Source organism: Gossypium hirsutum, chromosome A08, assembly GCF_007990345.1.
Source record: "Gossypium hirsutum isolate 1008001.06 chromosome A08, Gossypium_hirsutum_v2.1, whole genome shotgun sequence".
In the NCBI taxonomy this organism is placed as follows: Eukaryota; Viridiplantae; Streptophyta; class Magnoliopsida; order Malvales; family Malvaceae; genus Gossypium; species Gossypium hirsutum.
Window position 1 is genome coordinate 120004642 of NC_053431.1, and position 16182 is coordinate 120020823.

General features: G+C 28.4%; 2 protein-coding genes across 2 annotated transcripts; both read right to left on the reverse strand.

Moving 5' to 3' along the window:
• Positions 1 to 306: 306 nt before the first annotated feature.
• On the reverse strand, positions 307 to 4595 carry LOC107942549 (26S proteasome regulatory subunit 4 homolog A). The gene is made up of 6 exons (XM_016876243.2): positions 3975 to 4595; positions 2840 to 3085; positions 2380 to 2549; positions 2093 to 2309; positions 1846 to 1986; positions 307 to 580 (listed from the first exon to the last, which is right to left on the reverse strand). Exons 1-6 carry the CDS (start codon positions 4455 to 4457, stop codon positions 497 to 499), a joined length of 1341 nt encoding a protein of 446 aa, XP_016731732.1. The 5' UTR covers positions 4458 to 4595; the 3' UTR covers positions 307 to 496.
• A 10698-nt stretch (positions 4596 to 15293) lies between these two features.
• LOC121205088 (S-protein homolog 1) lies at positions 15294 to 15785 on the reverse strand. Its single transcript, XM_041076015.1, has one exon. The coding sequence runs from the start codon at positions 15783 to 15785 to the stop codon at positions 15294 to 15296; it is 492 nt and encodes a 163-aa protein (XP_040931949.1).
• Between the last annotated feature and the right edge of the window lie 397 nt (positions 15786 to 16182).

Genomic DNA, 16182 nt, shown 5'->3' on the forward strand with positions numbered 1-16182 from the left:
ATTTACGGTACATAAAATGATACTGCATCAAATATCAATTATTAATTGATAATAGTGTTAACAGCATTAATAAATTCATTAAAACTGGCATCATCACTTTTAAGGTCAATAGTGTGACTAAATTAAACTTACGAACAACAGTATAAAAATAGAAATAGAAATATTATCAACATTGAAAGGGTAAACATCTGTTTTTATACAAGGAAATATTATTTTATGAATATGATAAATCGACAATTTTAGATGAAATAAATTAAAGTTCTAAATTTGCAATGAACCGAAATAAAAAGTCCCCACTCTCAAGGCTTCAAGCAAATTACTAAAACAAGTGTTATTGTAAATGCCATAAAAAGGATTTATCAATTTTTTTATGCTTCATATTGCTACTAGACTGTATGAGCTTGCCATGAAATACAGAAGACAAATTTGGGAACAACTTGAATCCAGAATTACAATAGAACCAAGGAAAGCTTAATTGAGAACTTAAAAGGTTTTTCTACATATAAAGTCCTTCTGGAACCCCTTCTTTCTTCTTAAACATCACCTTTTCCTTGGCCTTCTTAAAGTCTGCATGTGTCACCTGAAACATCGAATTTTTTAAAATCAGACACTTGGACCAAGAACTTACATTAATATATAAGATAGATTTAGGTAAAAGTTGGTAAAAATGCCATGAAGGCACAATTTACCCTTTCTACTAAAAAATAATAAATTAATCTTCTACATTAAATCAAAGTACAAACCGGTCCTTTCTGTTGAAAAATTCATTCATTTCTATTGTTAAAAATTAACATGATTGATTGAATACTAAACAATGACACATGGCATGCCATGTGTACCTTATGCTAAAGTATATGGACCAATTTTTAACAATAAAAATTGATAAAAAATTTAACAAAAGGACCAATTTACTCTTTGATCTAATATATAGGGACAAATATGCTCATTTTTAAGTAGAAAGGCCAAAATATAATCTGACACCTAGTACAAGGACCTCCATGGTACTTATACTGACAAAATCTCGATCAGCAAACTCATATGATATATAAAGCTTTATAATCAAATAAATGGAGCCATAAAGATCCGAGTACATAGGAACTTAAGGCCTTAGCCATACATATCGTAGAGAGAGGCATGACTGCCTGACCGAAAGTCAGGCCAAACCAGGAATACCCGTAAGATGTTGAGTGCAGTCATAGTACCAGTTATATATATCAATGACTAGTTTTAGTGTTTTACAGAAAATGAGGATATATGGAAGTTCCCTTTACTACTTTTGCAAATTACGGCACTATGAACACAAATACAGCAGCCAAAAAATGGCACTAGTAGCACTGTATTTGCCCAAAATCTAAAATAAGCCTAAAACTAAAGCAAGTGAAGCATTGTACTTGCAGACAGAAGGGGGATCAATGCAGTCTCTTAGAGATCTTTGTATCTTGCAATGAAAAACATTTTGACACTTTAGTTTTCAGTTTTTTCTTTCAAGTTAAATCAATTGTAACTAGAAATAAAAAAAATGCTAGAACAGTTCTATTCTAGACCAAAGGAGGTATAGCTTTCAGCATCTACATGTATGTAGTGCATATAGCAAATTGCAAAGGATTGATTCTAATTGCTATGAACCTGCTTCGAATCTAATACGTGCATATCCAGAATGCAATGTTGTAGTATTGAATATATATATATGTTGGTAAATTTATAAATCTCGTCTCAGTTCTATTACCTATAGATTCAGGGTGTAATTTTGTACTATTAACCTTATATGTTAGAAAAGATACCTAAATATATTATAAGAAAAACAGAGCAAAGACTTTGTTTATTAGTAATTTATATGAGTCTCACCTTCATGCGTCGCTCTCTTAAAGCAAGCAAACCAGCCTCAGTACATATTGCCTTTATATCAGCTCCAGAGAACTCATCTTTTGTCATCACAAATTCTTCCAAGTTCACATCATCAGCCAATGTCATCCTTGATGTGTGTATCTGTAGTCAAAGATTTGAAAATGGAATTAGAATAATAAAGCAAAGCTTTAAAGATGAAAACTTCATGAACGATGAAACATATCTAATATAGAGATCATATCCATACCTGAAAAATGCGCCTCCTTGTTTTGATGTCAGGAAGGGGGAACTCAATTTTCCTATCAATACGGCCAGGACGAAGCAAAGCTGGATCAAGACTTTCAATTCGGTTTGTTGCAAGAATCACTTTGACGTCTCCTCTCGAATCAAAGCCATCCAATTGGTTCAGCAACTCCAACATGGTCCTCTGAATTTCACGTTCACCACCAGAATGGGCATCATACCTGTATAGCAGATTGATGAGAAAAATTCCTAGTCTATTTCCATCAAGGCATGATTGTTTCACTGCCTTACCTCTTAGTACCAACTGCATCAATTTCATCAATGAAGACGATTGAAGGGGAAAGGTCATCAGCAACTCTGAAGAGTTCCCTAACTAACTTGGGACCATCTCCCAAGTACTTCTGAATCAATTCACTGCCAACAACACGTAAGAAAGTTGCTGATGTAGAATTAGCCACCGCCTGAAAGAACATAAATGACATAATAAAATCAGCTCTGACTTTATACAACAAACAATCCAGAAAAGTATGGCAATAGCATAAACTATTAACATGCGCATATGACCAAGACAAATAAGTAACATATATTTCAAGTTCACATGTGTCTATGCTGTCCCTCAAATCTGACTTTTGGAAGCTTATCATGTCCATGCCTTGCACTTATGACTAGAACTGAGATGTGACATTTTGTCTCTTAATCAGAGAAGAGATTAACATGAAACAGAGGGGTATGGAAATATATGAACGAATACCTTTGCAAGCAAGGTCTTGCCAGTGCCAGGTTCTCCATACAAGATAACTCCTTTTGGAGGTTTGATACCGATGTCTTCATACAGTTCAGGATGAGTCAGAGGGAGCTCAACTGCCTCTTTAATCTCCTGTATTTGAGCATCCAAACCTCCTATATCGGCATAAGATTCCAATGGAGCCTTTTCAACCTTCATAACTGATACCATGGGATCAACTTCATCTTGCAGAAGGCCAACAACAGAAAGAACCTAAAAACATACAATAACCAAGCATAAATTTCCCACTGAAAAGTAAATTGCAAGAGATGAAGAAAGAAAGATGCAAAACCATCAAATAAATGGAAATTTATACTAGTATTTCGGACCAGCAAGGGTACCATGTGACATAGAATAATAACACCACACGAATATCACCAACTAGTCCTGTCAATTCTAACCCGAACCCGTAAACCAATCTGATCAACATGAACACAAACCTGAACCAACTCATTTTGACCATTAAAAGTCAACAACCCACACCCAAAATAACCTGAACCTGAAAAAACACAAACCCAAAATAACCCAAAGAGGTAATCCAAAATGACCAAAACCTAAACTGACCAGAACCTGAAATGATTCGAAACCCGAGATGGCCAAACCAAAAAAATCCTAGCCTCAAACCCAAAATATTGACCTAAACTATAAATGACCTGAAATTTTCAAAACTCAAATGGACTTAATCAAGACTGATCGGATCCAAAATGAACTTGAATGCCCAATTGACAAATATATCACCAACTATGATAGCTAATTTGATGAGCCAAATATCCCTTCTTGAACTCGTTTAACTCATTTTTGAATTAAACAAGTGATCAAAAGTTTTTTTTTTTTAAAAAAAACTCACCGTTTTAATCAAAGTAACAACACATAATTAAAACCCTGTTATCAATTTCACAAGAATTCTAAATTGCAGCAGTTCTATCAGCTTGCAGCTGCAGATATAAAACCACATATCTATCCAGCACTGAATCTAAATTACAAATTAAAATATTTTAGCACAATAATTCAGTTCCTTTCAGCTGGAATACTTTCAATCGTTTACCTTTAAACAATATCATCTTTAAAAAAAAAACCCAGAAAGCTTAAGAAATTAATTTACCTTGTTGTGCATCAAAATAGCGCATCCAGGCTCCAACTGATCCTTATCCACAAACGATAAAATCCCAACGTAATACTCCGGCCCAACCGACGACGAAACAATAGCATGATTCTCATCGATCAACTCCTCCAAATTACCCACACTCATTGGCGACCCTCTCAAATCATCGACTTTAGATCGATCTTCCTCGGCTTTCTCTTCCTGCGGCTTGAGCCGTTCCTGATTAGCAACGAATTCTTCTTCCATTAGTAAATAGTCCTTGACCCGCTCCAGCTTCAACAGCCGGAGCTTACACTTAGTATGCGGCGTCACAGTAGGAAGCCGGGCCGCCGCTTCCGGTCCTTTTTGTTTTCGTTGCTTACGGCCCACCCTAGCCGGTGGTGCCGCCGGCTCAAATTTCTTCTCCTTCTTATCGGCACCATCCTGTTTCCGATCCCCTGGAAAGCCTTGTCGGTTCAGACCACCCGGTGTTCCCTGACCCATGATTTAGGGTTTCTTTTTGAACAAGATTTTTGAGGATTTTCAAAATTATGGTGTTTTCTTCAGAAACAGGGAAAGTGTTTTAATTTATTACTAATTCTTTATCTGTTGGTGTTGAAAATGGAAAAATGGGCTTTGAATAAATTAGATCATGAAATTGGTCTAAATTATTGGGCCAAGCCCGGCTCAAATTGGGCCATTTAATTAGGATAGTCTTATACTCAAGGGTAAACACAAATGATGTTACAGTATTAGTAAGTTTATATTTTGATCACTTAATTTTAAAAAGTTACAAAATAGTTATTATACTATTTAAAATTTTTACAAAGGATATTAAAATTATTGTTGTATGGCCTTCTCCATTTGTACTAGTTGCGCCAATCGAGAGCTCTCCTTATCCATCTCTTCATGGACCTGTAAACCAAAATCCAAACAACTTCATTTTATGATATCCGACACTAATCGTTAAATCCACTTAGATCTAAGGTATAATCTTCTACTTATCGATGGGTATTGATCCATTATACCGATCATTAAAATGTGTAATCAAAAGATAAATGCAATTAAGAGTGAAAAAATGTAACTACAAATTGATAATGCATAAAGCATTTAATAAAATCAAACTAAATTTTACCCTTACAATTCAAGTGAAAATGTGAAGTCTTGAAAATTAATTTAAAATTAAAGTGCTCAATTTTGCAATTATCAAAATAAAAGCAAACATGCCATCTTGACCAAAAAAAAAACTTACATTGGAAAAGAAATTATAACTTCCAAATCAAATTAAAACCACCATAAATTGAAATTAAATTAAAAAAATTCTTATAATAAAAATTTTAAAAGCATTTAAAATTAACTCATAAAAAAAAAGAAAAAGAGAAACATAAAAGGTAAAAAGTAAATAAAAATAGAGAAGGAAAAATATATAATATATAAATATAGTTTAGTATTTTATGTAAAAATTTATTATATTAGATATTTTAAGTATTTAATAATTTAAATTTTGAAGATAACATGATTACATCGATACATTGATGGTATATTTTGACAAAAATTACGAAAAATATTGATGATTAAAATAAATTTTTTAAATTGAAAAGCAATAACATTTAATTTCTATTTTTAAAATATAAAAAAATAAATTCCAAACTTCATTAGAAACAAAATTGTTCAATATGCCCATTGGTAGGATACTTATTACATTGTTTTTATTGCAAACACAAATTACAATCCCATTTCATTATTATAATCGTCCCGGTTCCCATTTATGACGAAATTCATCATATTCTTCCGGAATATTTTCCAAGTAAATCCCATCATCTTTAGCAATCCAATGACAAAATTTCCAATTACACCTATAAAAAAAGTTCTCATCCTCCCAATACACATCAAATGCGGCGTGACCGTTATCAGACGCCATGTAACACCAAAAAAGTGTTTTTCCGAAAATTCTTGGCTTAAACTTCCACGTGAAATAACCACTAACAAGGAGATTGCGAATACCTAAATCGTTGTCCGCAGACTTACAATGAAGGAACAATATTTTGTTGTTGCTCATCCCATTGGTGACATTGACATGCCATGTCTTGTACAACTCACCACTATTGATATTATGGCTTTCACCACGTTCATAACTTGATGAAACTATTAATGGAGTTACTGCTGTTGTAAGAACAAGTAAGAAGAACATAAAATTCTTATAAAAAAAACTCATGTTTTTTTTTATTTGTTTTGTAATGTGTTTGTCTTTTTATTTTTATAGATATATATAGTGAAAGTATATCTGAAAGTGGAAACAGGTTAAATGTCTACAAGGAAATATATTAATTAGATTAAATTACTAAGGATCCACAATATTAATGCATAAATTTATGTAATTTTATGAAATAAAACTGATATAAAAATTAAATGCAATTTTGGTTTAAATCAAAAAGTAAGAGATAATCATAACGTTTTGGGTGAAAAATATTTATCTAACGTGTTATAATAGATGTCGATAACGGCAATAGAACGATCGCTAAACAATAAGAAAAGAAAAATAAAACACACAGATTTTACATGGAAACTCTTTCGGGAAAAAATCACGGCAGATAAGAAGAAATTCACTAATGTTGAAAACTGAATGACTACATTTGTTGAAAAACCCTATTCTAATCAATATTAGATCGAAGAAGTGTAGTTTTATATAGATTCTACTTGTGCGTCATGGTCCCCTTATTTTGCCTTTGGCCTTTTGCCCACACAGTTCCTTTATTTTGTTATTGTATTTTATTTCTTTAACAAGTAATGGGATTTAGATCACACAGCTCTAACATAACGAATTTATAAAAAAAATTATATATGATTTTGATTGAAATGGTAAAGTTGAGAACTTAAAAATTATGATGTCTTAAGGTTCAAATCTATATTTTTTTTCTAAATTTATCAAAATATAAAAAAGGACATAAAATACCCTCAAAATAGTATTTGTTGCTTCGTAAAAGAATTGGGTTTTTGGTATTATTTTTGGTGAATTACAATAATAGGACAAAGCTCGAACAACAAATACAACTGACAAGATTTAGACCCAGATTATATCTAGGATGGTGAACACTCTGACTATCGGACCATCACACGGGGTTAATATCAAATAATTTAATTCTTAGTATTTTGTTGGTGATGATGAATGCAAATAAAAATGTTTTATAAAATTTAAGTGAATACCAAAAAAAGAAAACAAAATGGATACAGTTAATGGGTTTTTTTTTTTTTTTTTGCATTTGGATATATCCTTTTTAGGTGATTAATTGATTTACATTGAAGGCATAGATTGCAAAGAATCATATATCATTTGTTGATAGTTCAAATGATTTTTTTAAAATTTAGTTATTTAGTAGTATCATTTATTTTTAATTATTTTATATAATTTTTTAAAGTCATTTTCAAAAATTTATATATATATAAATTATTTATTTTTATATTATAAAATATTTCAAACTAATTATTTTTTATTTTAAAATTAAAAAGAATCGAATAAATCTATATATTAAAAAGTGTCTTTTATTTTTAATTTATATATATATATATATACTTAATTGACTTTTAAATATTATTAATAAAACACCAACCATTTAATTTTCAATTAACATTAAATATGTTTCTAAAATTTAAACTTCTCTCTAAAAACTCACTGTAAATATTTTAACTCCTTCCATTTTTGTTAATGGTCATTTGATTAATATTGAGATGCAAATGATATATATTAATTTCATTAGGGGCGAATTTCAAAAATTATTTTGGGGGTCTTAATTAAATAGTATAATTTTAGATAATAAAAATGTAATTTCATCATTTTAATAGTTTATATCTTTATAATTGTTAAAGAATTAAATCAAATGTTTATTATTTTTAAGGAATTAAAGTATAATTTTATTATTATTAATTTAAAATTTTATAATTTATAAAAAATCTAAAACGGAAAATTTTCCATTTTTAATTATGGAGAATAAGAATCATGAAAATTCAGATATACAATTTGAAAAGATAATGTTAATTTGATGTAAAATTATTTTCCAATTTCACTTCCAATATAAATTGTGCAGGACTTGCATTTCAATAGAGGAGAAAGAGTTGTGAAATCCAAAAATAAAATTTGAAAAAATTAACATTGATTTGATGTATAAATTATCTTTCATCTAACTTAATTGATAACTATAAGGATTATGATTAGAATTTAACCTATGCATATAATATACTACATGGGATGGGAATTTTTTTATAAAAATAATATTAAAAATAAAATTAATTACAAAAATCGTTAGGAAAAAATATTTATGAAAATTGATTATTTTGAATAGCACTTGCTGACGCCACTTGATATACTAGTGGTACTACGCTTTTCCCTCCTTCAATCATCCCCCAACCATATGCTTTTTTAGAAAAAAAATTGGTGCTACAACTATGTCAAGCGAAATCGATATGTATTTTTAAGATATCCGTAAAAATATAAGAATATTGGTGAAAAAAATTAATGATACCGTCAATGTATTAAGCGACACCGTACAAAATAAAAGAAAAACAAAAGGGTCATGGGTTTCCCATTTATTTTCTTATTTTATTTTTTTTTCACTTTGATACTTTAATTATAATTTCCGTCTCATTTTATCGAAAATTTTACCCACATTAATAAATATACTAGGTGTGATGTTGTTATGAGAAGTCTTTCAAAGTAAATTGGGGACATCAATAATAATTTAAATATCAAAGTTGAACCAAAAAAATTCAGTACTAAAATAAAAATGAGTAATTCACAAATGTGAATTAAGCCTTAATGAAATCAGAATGCCCTCAAGCACAATTCAAAAAATGTGATTACATTTATTCTATGTAGATGGAAATTTCTGAAAGCGTATGGTCAAAACACGTCACCAGTCCCTGTAATTTTGCAAGGTTTGAGATTTAATTTTTAATATAAAAATTAAATGTTCTTATGTTGTCTTTAAAAATATATATATTCTAATTCAATCCTTTTTATTATGTTTTTTTTATTGCAAAACAGGTAATAGAAGAACATAAAACAATACTCTTTTCGTTATTATAATCGTCCTAGTTCTCAATCATGATGATATTCATCTCATTTACCTGGAATATTTTTTAAGTAGATTCCATCATCTCTAGCTATCCAATAGCAATCACCATAGTCGCATTTAGCATACAAGGATGGATCCTCCCAAAACACTTTGAACGCAGCATGAAAATTGTCGTAAGCCATGTAGCACCAAAAAAGTGTTCCCCCGAAAATCCTTGGCCTAAATTTCCAATTGAACTCAGTGCCAACGATAAGGTTATGAATACCCAAATCATCATCCTTAGACTTGCAATGAACTAATAATATCTTGTTGTTGCTCAAATCATTGACGGCATGGATATGCCATCTCTTGTACCACAGAGAGAGCCTACTGTTATCATCATGGTGGCCTTGATCATGTTCTGAACTTGATGAAGCTATTAATGGGGTTATTGTTATTGCTTGAACAAATATAAAGAATGTAATATTTTTACAAAAACTATTCATGATTTTTTTTTTTACTTTTGATTTGTTTTGTAATATGTTTTGTCTTTTTTTTCCCATTGTTGTAGTTATATATAGTGGAAGTATATGGGGAAGTTCAAAAAAGATTGTTAAAGGTTTTTAAATAAATTTTTTTTCTTTTGGTATTTTTTGGTCTAATATTTACCTTTTTTGTCAATTTAATTTCTTTTCTTAGTTAAATTTGATCTTTAACTTTTCTAAAAAGAGTCAAATTTATTTTTATAAATACAAATGATAATTAAAATATTAATTTTTAATGCTCTTGGCATGACAATTCACATGGTAGTCCATGTGCACATCATGCTAACATAACATCATTTGTCTTATATGTCATGTCAATAAATATTTTAAAAATTTATGAAAAAATAAAATAAATCAAAATATAAAAATTAAAAAAAAAACAGCATGGAGTACACATGAATTGTTATACAGGCTGTCATGTTTAAAAATTTAACATTTTAGTTAGTCTTCTTGTTAAAAAAAATATCATTTTGATTTTTTTTAAAAAAGTTGATAATTAAATTTGACTTTTTTTAAAAAGTTGAGAGCGTGTAAACATTAAAAGCTAAATTTAACATTATACTTTTATATATATATATATATATGATGAATACAAAATTAGATTGTTGTGTAAAATTTAAAGTAAATGACAAAAAAGGAAAACTAAATAATCTCTTTTGCTATTTTTGTTTAGAAAATCTTTGATTGATGTTTATGCCTTTTTAGATGAATTTTTTTTGGTATTTTTCCTAGGAAAACCTTGATTAATGCTTATACCCTTTTAGGTGATTATTTGATTTCAATTTGAGAATATGGCAAAAGGGATATCATTTGTTGATTTACATTTATAACAATTTGATTCAGATGGATTTGACCAAAAAAATGTTTTTAATAGTTAAATTTTTTTTATTGTTTCAATTGAGGTTTTATTATATAAGTAATTTTAAATAATTAACATGTGTCTATTTTTTTAAAATATTTATTTTTTTTAATATTTTATTGTAATCATATAAAATATTTGTCAACTCCAAATTAATGCACGAAATAATTTCCTTTAAATTTATATTACCATCATAATTTGTTTTTGTCTTTTTTATTCATTTTATTGGGTTCTAAATCAGCCCACTTTCAATTAAGGAGAAAGAGTAGTGAAATCCAATGAATATAATTTGAAAAGATGAACTTCATTTATTATTTTCATCGGGGTGAAATTAGAAAATTTTTTAGGTCGAAATTAAATTATATATTTTTAGATAGAAAAAGTGTAATTGTATTATTTTAATAGTCTGTATCTTTATAATTATTAAAGAATTTAATTAAATTTTTATTATTTTGAGGGATCAAAGTATAATTTTACCATTATTAGTTTAAACTTTTATAAATTATAAAGGAGAGGAGAATAAGAATCATGAAAATTCAAATATACAATTTGAAAAGATAATAATAATTTGATGTAAAATTATTTTCCAATTTCACTTCCCAATATAAATTGTGCAGGACTTGCATTTCAATAGAGGAGAAAGAGTTATGAAATCCAAATATAAAATTTGAAAAAAAACTTGATTTGATGTATAATTATCTTTCATCTAACTTAATTGATAATTAAAAGGACTATAATTAAAATTTAACCTATTATTAAAGAGACAAATTCAACTTATACATAGAATATTGTACATGGGATGGGTTTTTTAAATAATATTAAAAAATAATTAATTAAAAAAATGAGTTAGGAAAAAAATATTTATGAAAATTGATTGTTTTGAACACTACATAACACACTAGTAGTACCATCCTTTTTTTTTCTTTAATCATCACTCAATCATGTGCTTTTTAAGAAAAAATAAATAATTTTTTTGAAGTCTATCTGTATCAAGTGATAACAATATATATATATATATTTTAAAATACCCATGAAAATACAAAGATATTAATGAAAAATTAATTTTTTTAACTGTGTCGCTAATGTATTATACATCACCAGTCAAAGTAAAAAAAAGAAAAAGTCAAGGGCTCTCCTATTTATTTTCTTATTTCAGTTTGTTTTTTCCATTTCACTTTGATAATTTAACTATAATTTCCGTCTCATTTTATCGAAAATTTTATGCATGTCATTTTCCTATGAAGACGAAAATAATAATTTAAATATCGAAGTTGAACAAAATAAAAAAATTCAGTACTAAAATAAAAATGAGTAATTCATAAATGTGAATTAAGCCTTATTGAAATTAGAATGCCTTCAAACACAATCCAAAAAATGTGAATACATTTATTCTATATAGATGAAATTTTTTGAAAACATATGGTGAAATCACTTCACCAATTCATGTAATTTTGTAAAGTTTGAGATTTAAAATTTGTATTAAAAATTAAGTATTCTTATTTTTTTTTAAATTTATAAAATAATGGTTAGCATCATTAATCTGTCAAAATTAGCTTACTATCATGTATGTTTACTGAGTTAATAATTATTTCCTTACTAAATTAGACTGATTGTATGGATGTATTAAGATACAAAAGTGAGAGAAATTGTTAAGGGTGTGATAAATTAGAATCATTTGTTATTGTTGAAGAGAGTGGATGTTTTTCGTTAAGCTAAGCTCATAGATGCAGAGAAATTGAATTGCGTAAACAATTTCCTTGTGTTCCGTGTGTTTACATTTTCTCTCATTTGGTGGTGAAGGAGTACCCATTCCTTTGCCACTCCTTCATTGGTGTCGTTAGTTTTTTAACTACTCTCAAAGTTACCAAAAGGTTAATGACAAATTTAGGCCAAAACAACTAACCAAGTTTATGTTTTTATTACAAATTTTAAATGAAAAAAGTAAAAAAAAAATCTAAATTTTAAGCCTATAAATTAAATTTCAAATTTTATGATGACACAAAAAAATAATATTATTTTATTGCAAAACATGTAATAGAAGGTCATAAAACAATACCCTTTTCACTATTATTATTGTCCCTGTACCCAATCATAACGAATTTCATCTTGGTTACTCGAAATATCTTTTAAGAAGATCCCATTATCTCTAGCTATCCAAACGCAATCACCATAATCGCATTTAGCAAATATGTATGGGTCATCTCGAAACACTTCAAACGTAGCATGAAGATTGTCGTAAGCCATGTAGCACCAAAAAAGTGTTTCCCCAAAGATTCTCGGCCTGAATTTCCAGCTGAACTCAGCACCAACGCTAAGGTTATGAATACCTAGATCGTCATCCTTAGACTTGCAATGAACTAACAATGTCTTTCTGTTGCTCAGATAATTGACGACATGGACACGCCATGTCTTGAACAACAGGGAGCGCCTAGTGTTATCAACATGGTGGCCTTGATCAGGATCTGAACTTGATGAAACTATTAATGGGGTTATTGTTATTGCTTGAATCAGTATAAAGAACGCAAAATTTTTACAAAAATTATTCATGGTTCTTTTTTTTGGCTTTTAATTTATTTTGTAATATGTTTCGTCTTTTTTTTTTCATTGTTGTAGTTATATATAGTGGAAGTATATGGGAAAGTTGAAAAAAGATTATTAAAGGTTTTTAAAGAAAAATAATTTGTTTTGGTTTTTTTTCTCAAAAAATATTTTATTTATGTTAATATTCCTTATGCAAGTTATTTTTTTGATATGATGAAGGTAAAGTAAAATTGTTCTCTAAAATTTAAAATAAATGATAAAAAAGGGAAAGCAAAATAATTTCTTCTAAAAAAATCCTTGATATATATATTGTGAAAATGTTTCCCATTAATTTTTTGATATGATGAATGCAAAATTAGACAATTGTGTAAAATTTAAAGTAAATGAGAAAAGAAAAACAAAATAATTTTTTTTGGTATTTTTGTTCAGAAAATCATTGATTGATGTTTATACCCTTTTTTGTGTGTGAAAATGTTTAAACCCGTTTTAGGTGAATTTTTTTATATGAAAAATACAAAATTAGATAGTTGTGTAAAATTTAAAGTAAATGACAAAAAAAATGAAAATGAAAATAATTTCTTTTGGTATTTTTTTTTTGAAAATTCTTGATTGATATTTATCTCTTTTCTTTTTTTTTTTGTGTGTGTGAAAATGTTTATACCCTTTTAGGTGAATTTTTTGACACAATGAACTCAAAATTAGATAGTTGTGTAAAATTTAAAGTAAACGACAAAAAAGAAAAATAAAATAATTTCTTTTGATATTTTTGTTCGGAAAATCCTTCATTGATGTTTGTACATACGATGAAAGTAAAATCAAACTATATTGTAAAATTTTACTTAAATGACAAAAAAGAAAAGCAAAATAATTTCTTTTGGTATTTTTCTTCAGAAAATCCTTGATTGATGTTTATTCCCCTTTTTGATATGATGAACGCAAAATTAAATTATTCTGTAAAATTTAAAGTAAATAGTAAAAAAAGGAAAAGTAGAATAATTTCTTTTGATATTTTTCTTAAGAAAATCATTGATTGATGTATAATTATCTTTCATCTAACTTAATTAATAATTATAAGGACTATAATTAGAATTTAACCTAATATTAAAGAGACATATTCAACATATAAATAGAATATAGTACATGGGATAGGGCTTTTTTATAAAAAAATCTATTAAAAAATTAATTACAAAAAAGGATTAAGGAATAAAATATTTATGAAAATCGGTGTTTTGAACTATATCCACCGATGTCACCTGACACACTAATAGTACAACCACTTTTCCCCTCCTTCAATCATCACTCAATCATGTGCTTTTTAAGGAAAAAAATTGTGCTACAACTGTGTCAAGCGATATCAATATGTATTTTTTCAAAATATCCACGAAAATATAAGAATACTGATGAAAAAAAAATTTAATAGTCCCGCCTAATACAACAACACCAGTCAAAGTAAAGAAAAGTCATGGGCTCCCCCATTAATTTTCTTATTTAAGTTTTTTTCTATTTCACCTTTTCTTTAATTTCCATTTCATTTTATCGAAAATTTTACTGCCATTTAATAAATATATCATGTGTCATGTTCTTATGATAAATTTTTAAAAATAAATTGAGGACGAAAATAATAATTTAAATATCAAAATTGAAGAAATAACTTTAATACTAAAACAAAAATGAGTCTAATTCATAATTGTGAAATAATCCTTATTGAAATTCGAGTGCTTTCAAACACAATTCAAAATATGACATTTATTCTATTTAGATGAATTTTTTTAAAAACATACTGTCAAAACACATCACCAGTTCATGTAATTTTGTAAAGTTTGAGATTTAATATTTGTATTAAAATTTAAGTTTTTTTATAAATTTCTAATACACTCGTTAGCATCGATTTGTTTACTGAGTTCATAATTATTTCCTTACTAAATTAGAGTGACTGTATGGGTATATTAAGATATAAAAGTAAGGAATTGTCAAGGGGTGCAATAGATTAAGATTATTTGTTTTTGTTGAAGAGAGTAAATGTTTTTCGTTGAGCTAAGTTTTACAAATGTACATAAATCGAACTGCGTAAACAACTTCTTTATGCTATGCGTGTCTACATACTTTCTCATTTGGTGGTAAAGGAGTACCTATTCCTTTATTAGTCCTTCATTGGTAATGATAAATTTAGACGAAAATTACTAACTCAGTTTACATTTTTATTACAAATTTTAAATGAAAAAAGTACACAAAATCTAAATTAAGCATATAAATTAAAATTCAAATTTTGTACCAACACAATAAATATTATTATTTTATTGCAAAATAGGTAATAAGAGATAAAACAATACCCTTTTCACTACTATAATCATCCCAATTTCCAAGAATGACGATGTTCAACTCGATTATTCCGAATATCTTTTAAGTAAATCCCATCATCTCTAGCTATCCAAAAGCAATCATTATAGTCGCATTTATAATACAATGCTTCATTCTCCCAATACACATCAAACGCAGCATGAAGATTGTCGTAAGCCAAGTGGCACCAAAAAAGTGTATTACCGAAGACCCTCGGCCTAAATTTCCAATTGTACTCAGTGCCAGCGACGATGTTATGAATACCTAAATCGTCATCCTTAGACTTGCAATGAACTAACAGTGTCTTCTTGTTGCTCAGATCATTGACGACATGTACTTGCCATTTATCGAACCACAGAAAGCGCATATTGTTATCATCATGATGGCCTTGATCAGGTTCTGAACTTGATGAAGCTATTAATGGGATTATTGCTATTGCGTGAATAAGTATAAAGAACATAATATTTTTACAAAAACTATTCATGGTTTTTGTTGACACCATTTTTTTGAATGAAAACGGGGTCGACTTGGATTTAAAAAATGAAAACGGGAGTCGCCACCAATCCCTTTTTTTGACGAGGTGTGATCGGGTCACCTCAAAAAAGTGGTTGTTTTTTTTAATAAATGATTTAATTTTATTAAAACAACGATTTTGGTCTACGAAATCCAGAAAAATGAGTTCGGGAGCCGGTTACGCACGAGGAAGGATTAGCACCCTCGATACGCCCAAAATTGGTACCTAGTTGATTAATTAGTGTCTTAGTGTCGAAAATTAAAAATTTGAAGAGTTTTAAAAAAAATACGATTCTTAAAAGAAAATCTGATGTCATGAATTGAAACATAAGATTCTCTTGTTCCGGAGGAATATCACATCCAGCACGTTAGGACACGATACTCTA